The following is a 13,310-nucleotide window of genomic DNA, read 5'->3' on the forward strand; positions in this document are numbered from 1 at the left end:
CCACCTAAAGAAAGGGACGGTTAAGTTACAGGACCACCCCTGTCGGCCCAAGAGCGGGCAGGCCGGCGGGCCCAGGTTAAAGGGCTTCGTTTTCTTTGACAGTGCTCTACTGAAAACCTAATGAAGGACTAGGGAGAAAGTTAGGCAGGAGAGCTTCAGTGATGTAGCTGGAATTTCCATGCAGGCCAGCTGGTCTCAGTGTTCACACTCACTAACTTTCAGAAGGAACCCCCAAAGCTGCAGGGTGGGATTGTGCAAACGCAGGTGCCTTGCAATAAGGGAAGAAACAGCCCGGCAAAGGATCAGAATGGAGCAGCAGCGCCCTCTGCAGGTGATGTGGTCTTCATGCCTCTTCACCTACACTTATCTGAGCCCTCTAAAGGCAGCAGAGGCGTGGGTTCATTTTAAATCCTACCTCTAGTGCTTATTGCTGAACGCACACTGAGACAATAGTCAGGGCCCAGGTGTCTGCACCGACTGGAGTGTCCAAGGTGGCCTTAGACAACAGCACCTCAGAATTTAAACAGAGCATTCTTGAAAATATCCAGGTCTTTAAGAGTTAAAGTAAAATTCTAGCGATGAAACTGTAGGTTGGAGGGTGGGAAACAGGGGGTATCTGAGTACCGAGGCAGGCCTGGAATCATCTGTTCTAGGCAGGAGTATGCACCATGGGATATTTCCCCCGGACTCGCAAATCTAAATCGTAAAAAGAAAAACCCTTTTCCTTCCACCGCCTTTTTCTGTCCCTCTGCTCTGTTAATTCCTCCCCTGAGCAGCTTCAGAGGACTTTTTGAGTTCCTGGTTCTCTATCATTGTGTGAGACTGTTCCATTGCAGACTTTGTGTGTGTAGTTCTTGACTCGGGAGACAGGAGATGGAGTGGAGCAGCTGATAGCCATCCATTGCTGTATATTAATAGCATTTGGGCCCTATTTTCACAGGACCCCCTGAAAGGAAAGAAAGATTGCTTGGATGTGCGTGCAGAATAACCTGACCTCCTAGCCCTGTGCTGGCTTCTCAGACAGATCATGATGCATGCAGACATGCATATCGTATTCTCCTAGGTTGATGTATTGTGAGGAAGGAGGAAGGGAGTACCCGCCACTTCCATAGTGTAGGTTGGATTCTTGCTTCCAAGGGTTCAAATGCTTTGCTCGAGGGGAGAGAATTAATTAACTCACCCCCCCTCAAATATTAGCTTCCATGTCTTTTGAATCTAAAGCTGTGTTTTGTTTGACTCGATGTTTTTGCTTTGATTCCCACCTTATGCAGCTATTACCTCAGACTGACCTGGAATTTGCCACATGGCCCAAACTGCCATGAACATGTGTTGCTCCTGTCTCAGCCTCAGGAGGGTTAGGATTACAGGTGTGTGTCGACAAACATGCTGGGCATGCTCTGTTTTAAATGGGCCTGATTACCAGTAATGAACAGAAAAAGACAAACACCTAAGTTTAACATCTCATTGGAAACAGCTGCCAATGTGGAGTTGGATTTTCCGAGGGAGGTGGCAGCTCCTGGGGGCGCCTGCTGCAAACCCCAGAGCAGAGCAGCCTTGGTCCCTGATGCAGAACTCCAGAGCCGGCAGCTCTTTTCCACTTGCCCTCTTCTGGGTTTTGTGGCTATTACTTGCCTCTCACTCAAAATGCACAGTTCTCAGGGCTCTTCCTGGAAGGAACAGTCTCCATCAGAAGGGTCTCTGGGGAAAGTGATCCTTGAGGCTGGGAACCTGTGACACCTTGAGCTAATCAGGAGAATTAGGACGTCCCCAAGTCTCCACAGGACTAGAGCTAGACTTTGGAATGGGCTCCCAGGGTCAGTGGGACTGCCTTGTCAGGTGGACCTTCCAGGCTGGAACAGAGAATGCTGAGTGGGGACCCTGCAGACCAATAGGACCTGGTTTCCTGAAGAACACAGGGTGAGAGGGTTGGTGAGGGTTCTGGGGAGGGAAGTGGATGCGTGGTGTTGCCTGTAGCTTCAACTAGAAAAGTGAAAGGTCACTGTAATTTTGATATCTGAAAAAATGCCTCAAATCCCTTTGTTAATGTGAATTATTCATCAGCCCCTTGTGTTTTGAGACTTCGTATCCCGAACGGCCACAGTCCCCTTCTGGATTGTCTGGTTGTCGAATGCATTCATTTCTTCACATCACTCATTCACTCATTCATCAGCTATTAGAAGCTCTCCTATGGTCATGGGGGAAGGGTGTGCAATGCTGAACAAGATACAGTCCCACGTTCTTCCTGGAGATCTGGGTGGGAGGAGAGGAAATGGGTGTGGAGTTATTGACTGGGAACAGTGTAAGGCTTTAACCTCACCCCTGCTTCAATTCCTGAGCAAATTTAGACCAAGTACTTAACCACTGTGGCCTCCACTTTCTGTCTGTATAAAACAGGGTAAATTGTCTTTGCATCTAACTTTGTTCCATTGCATTTCTTTATTTAAGAGTTTGCAGACAAATTGTTAAATAAGAAAGGTTTTGTCGCCTGGATCAGGAGAAAGAGACCGGTGATTATCCTGCTATGACTGCAGCTGAGGGTACTGTTGTTGCAAGCCGAGCCTTTACTGCGAACACCCACAGACAAATGACAGGCACTTCTCACAAGAACATTGTGCAGTTGGGGTAATGGGTTTATTATATTTATGTACAAGTAAGCATTTATTGACATCTCGTCAAAAACGTAAGGGATGAGGTAACGGAAGCTATTACAGCATGATAACGAGATTAGCTGCAACATACCAGTACTGAGTTTCAAGACTCCAAAGAGTACAGACCCTACATATCACAGTTTTCAGGCAGTGTAGTTATCCAGACCACAGGGGCAACTATACAGCTCAAGCAGCGAATGACAAACACCATTGATGACACAGTTGCTCACTGGGGGTGGAGCAGGCTGGTGGGCGCCTGGGGTCACTGTGGGGAAAGGGCTTTAAAATCGCATAAATCCCCCGTATCTTTTTTCTATCTCAGGAACTTCTTTAGAGTAACTTTCCCCTTCTTCGTCGGAGGGCAGAGACTCAGCAAAGCGCTTGAGGAAGCCCCCATACCTCTTCTGGTAGTCCATCCACCACTCGGGGCGACCCACCCTTCTCATGAAGCCCCCGTAGCGCTTCTGCAGCTCCTTCGCGTCATCGTCCAGCTGGGGGCTTCTTTTGAGGCCTCTCATGAAGCCCCCATACCTCTTGCTCACATTGTCGTCCTCGTCAGTGCCCTCCTGGGGGTGGCTCTCCTTCCCACGGTTGTCTCCTGTTCCCAGGAGCTCTCTCAGCAGGTCAGAGGAGTTGGCCAGGGTGTCGCCCTCATCGGCATCCTTCTTCATGAAGCCGCCATACCTCTTGGCAAGGATCTCGCCTCCGTTGGCTTCTTCTTCAGGCTCCACAGGATAAAGCTCATCCATCTTCTTCATGAACCCCCCGTACCTTTTCATGAAGCCTCCATACTTCTTGGCTAGCAAATGGCTCTCGTCCTGTTTGCTGCTGTCTTTGAGCATGTCGGGGCTATCCCAAGGGAGCTCAGGCTTGGACATCTGCAGGAGGTCCTTGCAGGTCTCCCAGATTTTGAGAGAAGGCAGCTGTCCTTCGCACTCCAGGGTGCAAGCCTGGGAAGACAAGGAGATACATGACCAAAAGAGACCCTTTGGGGCTAAAGATGGACCGTAGTTATCTATGTCACACACTGTCATGGAGAAAGGCTATTTCTACTCTCAACCTGAACAAACGGTGAACCAGAGAGCTCTGGAAAAAGGGAGCCAGTGCGTCCTAAAGTCTTGTTAGCTGTCTTGCTGTGGATGCTGCCTCATCCCATCGTTTTGAGGGATCTCCAATTCTAACTCAAATGGCCGCCTCTGGAACCCAATCTGGCCACATTGCTTCCTACTGGAGATGCAATTTGGTCTGAGACTTTTTGAGCCCCAAGGGAGGAATTTCTCTTTACCTGACTAGGGACTTTCCCTAAATATCCCCTCCATACTTTCAACCTTTAAAGAAAAAAAATCTGCAATTCCAAAATAAGTTTACAGAGAAAGCCATTCAAAACACTACACCACACTTATTTGATATGAATTGTTTGATCAGCTGAAAAAATAAGATGTCTTGATCCCTTTCATGGCTGATTAAAACAGATCTCATCATTTTGAACTAAACACTATTAACTACCTGGATGCAAATGCACAGGTTATTCATATTACTTTTTTGGTGTACAAAACAGGTCTTTTCTAATACAGTCATATTTTTAATAAAGGAGGAATTAGCAGCATGCAATTATGCTTTCTTATTATAGAGCAATTAAACTCAAGCTATAGTCAGCTTTAGGCTATATATCTTAAATGACCTCATTCAAACAAATTTTCAATTCATTTTCTTGCCTACAATGAAGATAACATGAATTTTAGATAACATTGCAAAATCCTATTATGTTCCTAAGCATTTTTTTTCTGTGGAGGGGCTTCATGGCCTTCTAAAGGACCTTACCGACACCAGGCTACAGCCCTTGATTAAGACAGAAAATCCAGGTCTGCTCTCGGCATTTAAAAATGGATATGTTTCATTTCCATTTTCACAATGAAAGCCTTTATTCGAGATACAATAAAATATTCCGGAAACATAGCTAACCAACTTATAATGGTTATTTTAATTTTGTGTTGAAGAAAATTAAATATACAAGAGCATGTAAAAGAGGAGATAATTAAAATAAGCCATTTTATTCTTGAAAATATATTATTAAAGACCCAAAACATCATTAAAAGGCTAAGCTGTACAAGAGACAATAAGATTTCCATTCTAAAACTGTATTGTGGCCAAAAATGAATGTCACTGATGTCATTTTAGAAGCACACTGAGCGTTTTGGTCTAGGGCACACTAAAGGGCAACCTCTAGCAACCGTCAGAGCAACTTCTCATCTTGGTGCCCATTACCCTATCTTGTGGGAACCTGGTAAATATTTACTGACTTACTCTGTACCTTTGGCTAGGCAATCTCATTTTGCCTATGAGTTCTAGCTTAAATTTCAGAATAGCTGTAATTTTAGCAATATTTGACCATTAACTAATTCCCTGCCAATGAGAAAACAGCAACATTAAATGTACACCGAGACGGAAAACAAATCACTCAATCAAAGGCTTCCTAAAAGATGTTTTAATGGATAGTGAGTGTTCCCTAACCTGTCCTTACTGCATGTGCCCCTCATCATCTGCACCACAGGTAAGAGGACAGAGAGCTCCAGTAACAAGGATACAATGTACCCCCTCTACCTGTCTGGCCACCAGCAATGCTGTCAGTGATGAGTGGCAGCTGAGAAGAAACAGAGAAACCAGAAGTTTCTCTGCTGTCTGGCAGCTACTTGTCAGGCAAGGACCTCTGTTCATGGTCTTCAGCGATGAAAAAGGAAGATGAACATCATTTCTGAGCTCGGTGAAGTGAGCAGTTGAGTGACATCTTCTCGGACAGGGATTGTTAAACGTCAGTGATCTTTGAGTTCCCAAGCCATATGAGTTAGTAAGTCTGCCACCATTAGAGGTCAGATTACTGGCTCTCAGACTCTTCTAGAATTCACATCATCATTATATAGCTGGCAGAGAACCCTAAACTACGTGTTGAGTTCCTAAGTTCGGACTCTGCTTGACAAGCAGAGGGTAGAGTTAAAATGTCAGTGCCTCTCAACAAATACCCGTGGCTGTGCCCCAGAATTCAGGGGTCAGACAGTGACCTTCAGTATGGTATGGTTTTAATCTCCTGCGTTTAAAGTCCATTCCTCACAAGGTTAAACCTCACGAGCTCATGACTATGGGAGAAGGAAGAAAGCTGAGATGGAACAGTGTTCCCCTCACAATTCCTCTCTAAGGCCAAGTTAGTCTCCATCAACTGAAATAGACCATGGGATCAAAACATTCCAGCGAAGCAAACAAACACCTAACTGGAAACACCAGCTTAGATTCTGCATCTCTCTTGTTTCTTTTCAATTTCTATTATCTCAAAAACGTGAAGCTCCCCTCAAAGGCTCAAGCGTGAGCTGAGGCAGTTTGGACTAACATGTCCCTCTCTTCTGAACTATCAAGGAATTTTCAAGGACAGGACAGTCGATCACTGAGAGAGTAGATTAAAAAAAATGATTCAGACCCAGTGGACCACCCTCGTGATTGGAAAGCCTGTCACCTATGAAGAAGAGAACAGCCATCTTGTCTCCCCTAGCTCCTGTGTGGGGCAGGCTGTCTTTGGACAGATTCCAGCTCCTTGGGCGCTGGCTGTCTTCTGTGCTCTTCTCCCAGCCAAATCAAATTGTCATTTTAGCTGTTATTACAAAAGTGCAGTCAAGACCAGACAAGGGGGAATTCTCTTATTCGTGGGACTCTTAGGAAGTTCTTCCCTGCTTCTCCTGGTATTTTCCTACCTCTCCCCTAATCCCTTCCCTATCCAGAGAGGAGGGACTCAAGGCTAAGGAAGCTTAAGAAGAGTAAGGGGGGGAGGGGGCATTCTCATTTTTTTTTTTAAATTACCTTCTTTGTGGGATGTTTGTTTGAAGGGCTCCCTGCTTGGGTTCTAAAGTTGGGGTGCCCACTTCTTTCTGACAGCCTAGATGAAGTGCTATCTGAGGTACTGAGAGAACACATCGAGGGGTTCCATATCCCCAAGGTCAAAACGAAATTGGTTTGTGTGTAGATAGATACCTCAGCTCTTAAGGGTCCCAGATAGACTGATTCCAAATTGGGAGACAGAGCGGATCTGGATCAACGTTTTGGAAGTGCCAGGGTCACCCAGGTCACCAAAGGCTCCTGTCATGCACCTTACAGTGAGAGTGACCCATAGAGGTCTGCAAGGCTGGCCACATGAACATGGCTAAGGATATCCCCTCACCGAGAATTAAACTCACCAGGAAGTTGATGTCTCCGGGGCGTACCAGGCGGTAGCTGCACTTGGCGCAGTCCTGGCTGCATTCCGCCTGCACTGTAGCCAGCAGGCAGGACCCAAGCGCCAGCAGCCAGGTGCAAAGTCTCAGGATCCGCGCCATGGGCTGTAGGAGAGAAGGATGCGCACATGGGGACCTGTCCCGTCTCAAGATTCCCCAGGAGGGAACCATGCTGGGTGGGAGGTTGTGGAGCAAGACCCTCAGAAACACCCTTTCCTGGACCCCGCCCACAGCCCAACATCTTTTCGGGTGACTGAGGGATAACTCAGCCAGAGGGGCTCCTGCTGTTCTGGGGCTTCCCCCAAAGGCATCCTGTCTTCCGGGGGGCATTCCGGGGAAGGGTATCCTGTTTTCCAGGGGTCACTCTATCTTCCCGGGGGCGTCCTGTCCTCCTGATGGCAACCTGTTCTTCCGAGGGCGTCCCATTTTCCCGGGCGTCTGTTGCCCAGGGCAAGATTCTGGAGCAAACACTGGAGATCGCAGCTCGGGAGCGGGCGCTTGGGGAATAGGACACGGACCCCCATGGCAAAGAGGAATCCCGAGGAAGTTGGGAGCAGGCATGCAATGAGGGGGACAGGCGACGGTAGCCACGGCGCGGGAGTCTTGGGGGCTAAGGCACTCACGCTGCCGCTGTTCGAATGGAGCAGGCTGCTGGAGGAGCGGGTCCCAGATGCCACCCTGTAAAGGAGAGAGAAGAAGGCAAGTGTGAGGCGGGCCGCGTCGGGGAGCTGGGCAAGGCGGCTGGGAGATCGGGACCTCACCGTTGCGGTCCTCGGTGTCGCTGGGCTGCGGGGCTCTGAGCGCTTGCCTTGCTGTCCCGAGGCTGGCAGCGACCACAGCCACTTTATAATTAGCCCCAAACCGAAGGAGGCGCCCGCGCCCCAATCGCCAGCGGGCTGCAGCTGACGCACGCCCTACGCCAGCCCGCGCCGACGCCTGGCGGGAGGGGACGTCCTCGCAGCACGCGGCCCCCGAGGGTGGCGACTGCGAGTGGGCGCCGGAGGTCCCCCCACCGCGCAGTCAGGAACTCTGGGGAGGACACAGAGGGGAAACTGCGTTCCCTGCATGAATCACTTCGGTGGCACCGTGGGCGGGGGTGTTTGAAAGGGCAGACGGACTTGGGTTCCGGTGAGAAGCTGGACACCCTCGGATTCAGTGAAGCTGCCCCTTCCCCCCACCTTCTTCTCCAAGAGCTCTGCAGGGACGTCCTAATTTTTCACCCATCTCCCTCTATTTTCTTGCTGTCTAACAGCGTCGGGAGCACGCACAGTAGGCACCCAGTTAATGATTATGGAAATCAATATTCGAAACTTTCTGGGGATCCTAAACTTTCTCCCTTCGATAAGTGAGATCTCCGGCCACAGAAGCAATACCTCAGGAACAGAAAACAAAACAAAACAGCCCCCCCCCAACAAAAGGAAACCGTAAAAACAAAACAAAGCCAACAAAAACCAGTTTTTGGGAAGCGTGTTGTCCAGGGACCACAGGAGGGATCAATCTGGGCTTTCTGGTCTGACTTCCAGGTTCAGGACTTTCTGTCGCCAGTGTGCTGCACCGGGTGGCTTTATTTTTTGGGGGGAGGTGTTTGATGAGTAAGGTGGGGGGCGCGGGGAGGTGTGATGTCAGTGTGTCGGGAGTTTGGTGTGGAGGGAATAATGAGGAACGCTGTCCTGGACGCCTTGTTTTGGGTCTTGCACATCTTGTCCGCCGGAATGCAGAAGGTGAGGCTAGCTGGGGCTTGCAGAACAGCCCACTCCTCACTTCCTGGGTCTGTAGATGGCCAATATTCAGGAAGCTTAGATCTTAGGTCTTTTTCTATTTGTCAAACGGCAGTTGAGGTAACATGCTATTATGTCGGCACACGAGAGAGGAGGGACGGTGCTTAAGACAGAATCATCTGGAATAATGGACGAAATCTTTTAAACTGTCTGGTCTCACGAGCTGTTTTAACTAACTACCTGGCATCTCTCTCCTTTGGATCTATTATCAGTTTGTCTCACATCCCTTCATCCATTGCTTGTACCTATCTCCCTCGTCCTAGGAAGATACCACAAACAGTTCGAGAGTTCATAAAGGGTCTCAAGGCTTTCCCAGCCGTACACGTTATTTGCAAAGGATCGCCCATCCTTTTCAACCGTCGCAGTTCCTGCCTCCTCGCAGCTGCTGAGAGGCTCAATCTGAAAGGCGTCTCCCATTTTGGTCGCTAGGGGGCGGCGCTCTCCTGCGTTGGTGGCGCACACCAAGGACGAGGGCCACTATCTACTCCTCCTCAGGACTCTCTATGCTGGCTGAGGACAGTTCACAGAAAGCTCCAAAGGATACCCCGGAGCACCTGCGTTTCTCCTGGCTGGGGAGGTCTTGTACTTGGACCAGGAAAGCACAGCGCTTGTGCGGTACAGGCCAGCTTTGTTCCCTTTCTGTTTTTTAGACTCTTTCCACCAGCGTTTGGATGAGTTTTGTTCGTTCTTGCTTCTTCTCCCCAGTGCAAAAGAGAGCTGTAAACAATTTCCTCTCGTTGCCCAGGCTTTGTAAAAGAGACGACTGCACCGCAGTGCCGTGCAATGTACTGAACAGAGAAGAAAGACACCTTTCTGCATCCGGGTTTACGTATACCTGAGATATTATTCAAATTCTCAAAAGCCTACTTTGCTTCTCTTGGAATGTTTAATGTCCTCCCCGGGTTTCTTGGAAGGCTGCATTTTCTCAGTGGCTTTAAAAATGTCACAAGAGAGACAACAAATGTATATGTTCCCTACAAGTCCCCGGGTCTGTCTGGCACAGATAGTTTGGTTACAGCCCATGGCTAATAAATGTGTGCCGACTGCTGGTTGGATGAGTGGGGTGTCACTGGGTTAATTCCCTTCCATCACCCCATCCTATCTACCCTGGCCGTGGAAGTCAGGTTTCTGTATTCATTTCATTAGATTTGAGCAGTAGTAGTGGCTGATTTAGGATCCATTTCTTTGTCGTGATCGTTGAAACCTATGTGGCAGATTTTGCAGCTGTATTCTGAGACGAAACTGTCTTCAATTTAGAGATTTCTGATTCTCAGGTCAAGACTCAAACCATACCTTCTTCTGATTCCAGGAGGGCAAATATTAGCTCAGAGCCAGCCTGGTGTCTATTCCAGTTCTTAGCTGTTCAGTCAGGTGTTTGAGAAAGAGGGCAGAAGAAAAGCCCTGTAAACACTCTTCTCCCATCCTCCTTCATCTTGCCACTCAGGCTCATGAAGTCACACACAGAGAGACCGTTCCTCTGGCCTCTCTCTCAGGCGCAGTGGAGGACTGAGGCACCAGGGGAAGTGCCAAGCTCTGGCATATCAAAGGTTTGGAGCTGAGCCAGAGCCAGGGAACGCTTCCTTGTCTTCAGCTCTGATCTAAGGAGCATGCTTTGTAAAACGGTGTTCTGTGAATGGGGCAAGCTAGCAGGAAGCATCTCTGTTTTTAAGGGAGTCTGTTAGGTGGGCCCAGGAAGCTATCATAGAGTGACTATGAAATAGAGTCCCATCAGCTTGAACAGGATGCTTTTTTTGTTGACATAAACCCCCAAATTGAGGAAATTGTGTGCTGGTTTATTCTCATTTTCAAAATCCCAGAAATGGACAGGACCCTTGACAGGGAAGGTAACTGGGTGTCTGATCCCCAGAACAGAGTTTAAATGAGATCAACGGGGGAGGAGGAGGAGGAGGAGGAGGAGGAGGAGGAGGAGGAGGAGTGAGGATAGATGAAAATGCCAAGCACGCTGTTCAGACATTATAAACTTACAGGGAATGGAAGAAATTTCTAAGTTTGACCTTTATCTCTCAGACAGGGAAGAAGCATCACTTTTAGCATCATGTACAGACAATAAACAATGAACGAAACAAATCACATCGCAGCTCGTCAGATCCATTGAAGAAACTGCTGTGAACACAAGCAGTATAGGCTTTGTGGAGCAGATTCACTTTCAGGAGGAGCTTTTGGAAAGGTGATGAGCGACAGCCATGCTAAAATTCCACACTGCCACATCGGACACAAGCCTTGTTTAGCAGTGTGACTTTGATTTGCTCTTAGTCATTTTCAAAATCATTTCCTCCGTGACCTCCGTGACTCTGCCAAGGGACATGTGTCCATGGTTGAGGCTGGGTCAGAAGGGAGGGTCCATGCAGACTTTGAGTTCTGTCAATCACTGAGATGGATCAGGTTCTTCAGGGAATTTCTGTGGAAATGACCCATGCCACAGAGGCTGCACATGACAGAGACCTCCCTAAAGCTGGTTTGAAATGTGTTTCAGATCGCCCTGGTTAGACTAGAAGGTTCATGAAGCAAACCAAAAGTCATAAGCCTGGGATAGGGACAAGAAGGAAGGGAGGGATGGAGGGAGAGATAAGTGACAGTATACACACGTGACTGTGTTACAATATCAAACTACACAATTCTATTAATCATCACAATTGTGTACCCACCCTGCATGGATACTGGTACTCAAATCTTTTGGCTGTAGCATCACAGGACTCTTCACCGTCACTGCGTTTGGGTGCTAGAGTCTGGGATGTCCTGAGTTTGAGATCTGCCTCTATTATGTGGGGAGTCTTCTCAAAAACCTTCCATAAGATTTTATGGGGAACGCGTCCATCTGGCTATCTGCAGAGATGCCATGTCAACAGCTCAGTTTGCCAAAGGGGTGGAGTCACAGGAACAAGCACCGCCTGCTGGAGTGGGGGCGGGGAGAGCATTAAGTGAGCTCAGAAGCAAAAACCAAAACCAAAACCAGCTTGCTGGAGCAGAAACTCATGGCAACCAACTTTGGGGGATGAACGTCACAGTGGGGCCGCGTGCATCACAAGTGGCAATTCCTGCAGCCTCTGGGTAGCCAAGACTGCAACAGAAAACTCGGGGATCCAGGCTCATGGGACCTCACACTCTTCTGAGTCTCATCTCTAGGAGCACGACCTGGCATCATCGTGAGTCTTGGAGAAAAGTGCATGCTTCGGGCAGAGAAGAGGGAAGATGATCAGTTACAGAGCATTCTGCTTTAAAGTCTGCTCACATGGGAGAAGCCAGACAACCAGAGACTGGGTGACCTGAGGGGAAGAAAACACCCAACTCCAGGCCACTCAGACTCTTCTGTTCCACTGACAAGGAGAGAAAGGAAAAGAGTGTGTGAAAGTCACAGTCCAGGGCACAGGCTTACTGACTAGCAGACTCACAGGGCTATCGAGTCCCCTCCTTCCAGACACAAAGCTACTACTGGCCTATTGGCTCCAGTTCCCTTTCCTCAGTGTCTCCTCTCTAGCAATCAAGCTATCAATAAAGAAGACAAGGCAGACTAAAAGGCGAAAGAACAGTTGGAAGATACAAAGAAAGCATTGGAATCATTCAGACACACCAGGGGTATAGCGGTCATTGGGCCAGGCATTCCAAACAGCTGTGACTTATGAATGAGGAACAGGTAGAGGGTTGTAATGGGTACATACATAGCATGGCATTAGAAAAGGAGACAAAGTAGAGAGATCAGGCATTTAGTCAAGCATGCTGTAGCAGGAAAAGAGCACGTCTGATAACATTGTTGCACTGGATACGACAGAGGCAATGATCTCTGAGCTTGAAGGTATGGCAACAAAAGTGCCCAAAAAAGTCAAAGAAAAAACAAACATATCAGAGACCTTTGGGGTTGTGATATGCAGCCAAGAAGGCTCCAAAAGGGAAGGAAAGCAGTTACATGCATGTTCGGAACCCTAACACTCTGGAAACTGAGCCAGGAGGGCCTCCTCCCAAGTTCAAAGCCAGCCTATGCTGCATACTGAATTCCAGGCCAGCATGGGCTTCAGAGTGAGATCCTGTCTCAGAGGGACTCCCCAATAGACAAATGAACAAACAACAAAACCCCACCCAAATCCTCACACAAATCCCTCATATCCAGGAAGTTCACTAAGTATTAAGCCCAAAAGATGAGCACAGTGTGCACTGAACATACTATCGTCAAATCAGAGGGATTCACATCTAAGGAAAATTCCTGAAAGAGGGCAGAGAAGCTTAGAGAAAAAGGGATGAGTTAAGCCTACCTTCTCCTCTCAAGCAGATGCCAGTGCCTAGCATACTGGCCTGGCAGGCCATTCTACATTCTGTGAAACTCTTACAGTTCCGTGGTCTGTAACAGTGTCCTTCAGAAAGAGTCTTAGGATGAAAGATTAGGGAAGCTGTTCCTAACAGATGCAAGCAGTGTTAAAAGGAAGTCTTAAAGAGGAAGAGAGATGGAAGCCAGAAATCTGGGCCAAGGGAAAGAAAGAAGAAAGAGAAAGTAAATTACAAAACCTTCTTTTATTGTTCTTCATTGATCCAACAGATAATATGCTGTCTAAAGTAATAGTATCAAGTATGTATGTGTATCTGCCTATGCAAATAATAAAAAGCAAAAATAGAGGTCTTAC

At 48.0% G+C, this 13,310-nt stretch overlaps 1 protein-coding gene across 1 annotated transcript; it reads right to left on the reverse strand.

The window, feature by feature from the left end:
• Window positions 1-2,593: 2,593 nt before the first annotated feature.
• Window positions 2,594-8,016, reverse strand: Penk (proenkephalin). Its single transcript, XM_041657370.1, has 4 exons — window positions 7,663-8,016; window positions 7,525-7,579; window positions 6,866-7,006; window positions 2,594-3,598 (listed from the first exon to the last, which is right to left on the reverse strand). Exons 3-4 carry the CDS (start codon window positions 7,001-7,003, stop codon window positions 2,930-2,932), a joined length of 807 nt encoding a protein of 268 aa, XP_041513304.1. The 5' UTR covers window positions 7,004-7,006; window positions 7,525-7,579; window positions 7,663-8,016; the 3' UTR covers window positions 2,594-2,929.
• Window positions 8,017-13,310: the final 5,294 nt, after the last annotated feature.

Source organism: Microtus oregoni, unplaced genomic scaffold (genome assembly GCF_018167655.1).
Source record: "Microtus oregoni isolate MIOR12 unplaced genomic scaffold, Mior012 000008F_ref0000371, whole genome shotgun sequence".
Classification (NCBI taxonomy): domain Eukaryota; kingdom Metazoa; phylum Chordata; class Mammalia; order Rodentia; family Cricetidae; genus Microtus; species Microtus oregoni.

Excerpts from the sequence above, each read along its gene's own strand:
- Penk (XM_041657370.1), bottom strand. The coding sequence starts at position 7,003 with ATGGCGCGGATCCTGAGACTTTGCACCTGGCTGCTGGCGCTTGGGTCC. Across the intron at positions 3,599-6,865 it reads CCGGAGACATCAACTTCCTG|GCTTGCACCCTGGAGTGCGA; the intron begins GTGAGTTTAATT and ends TTGTCTTCCCAG.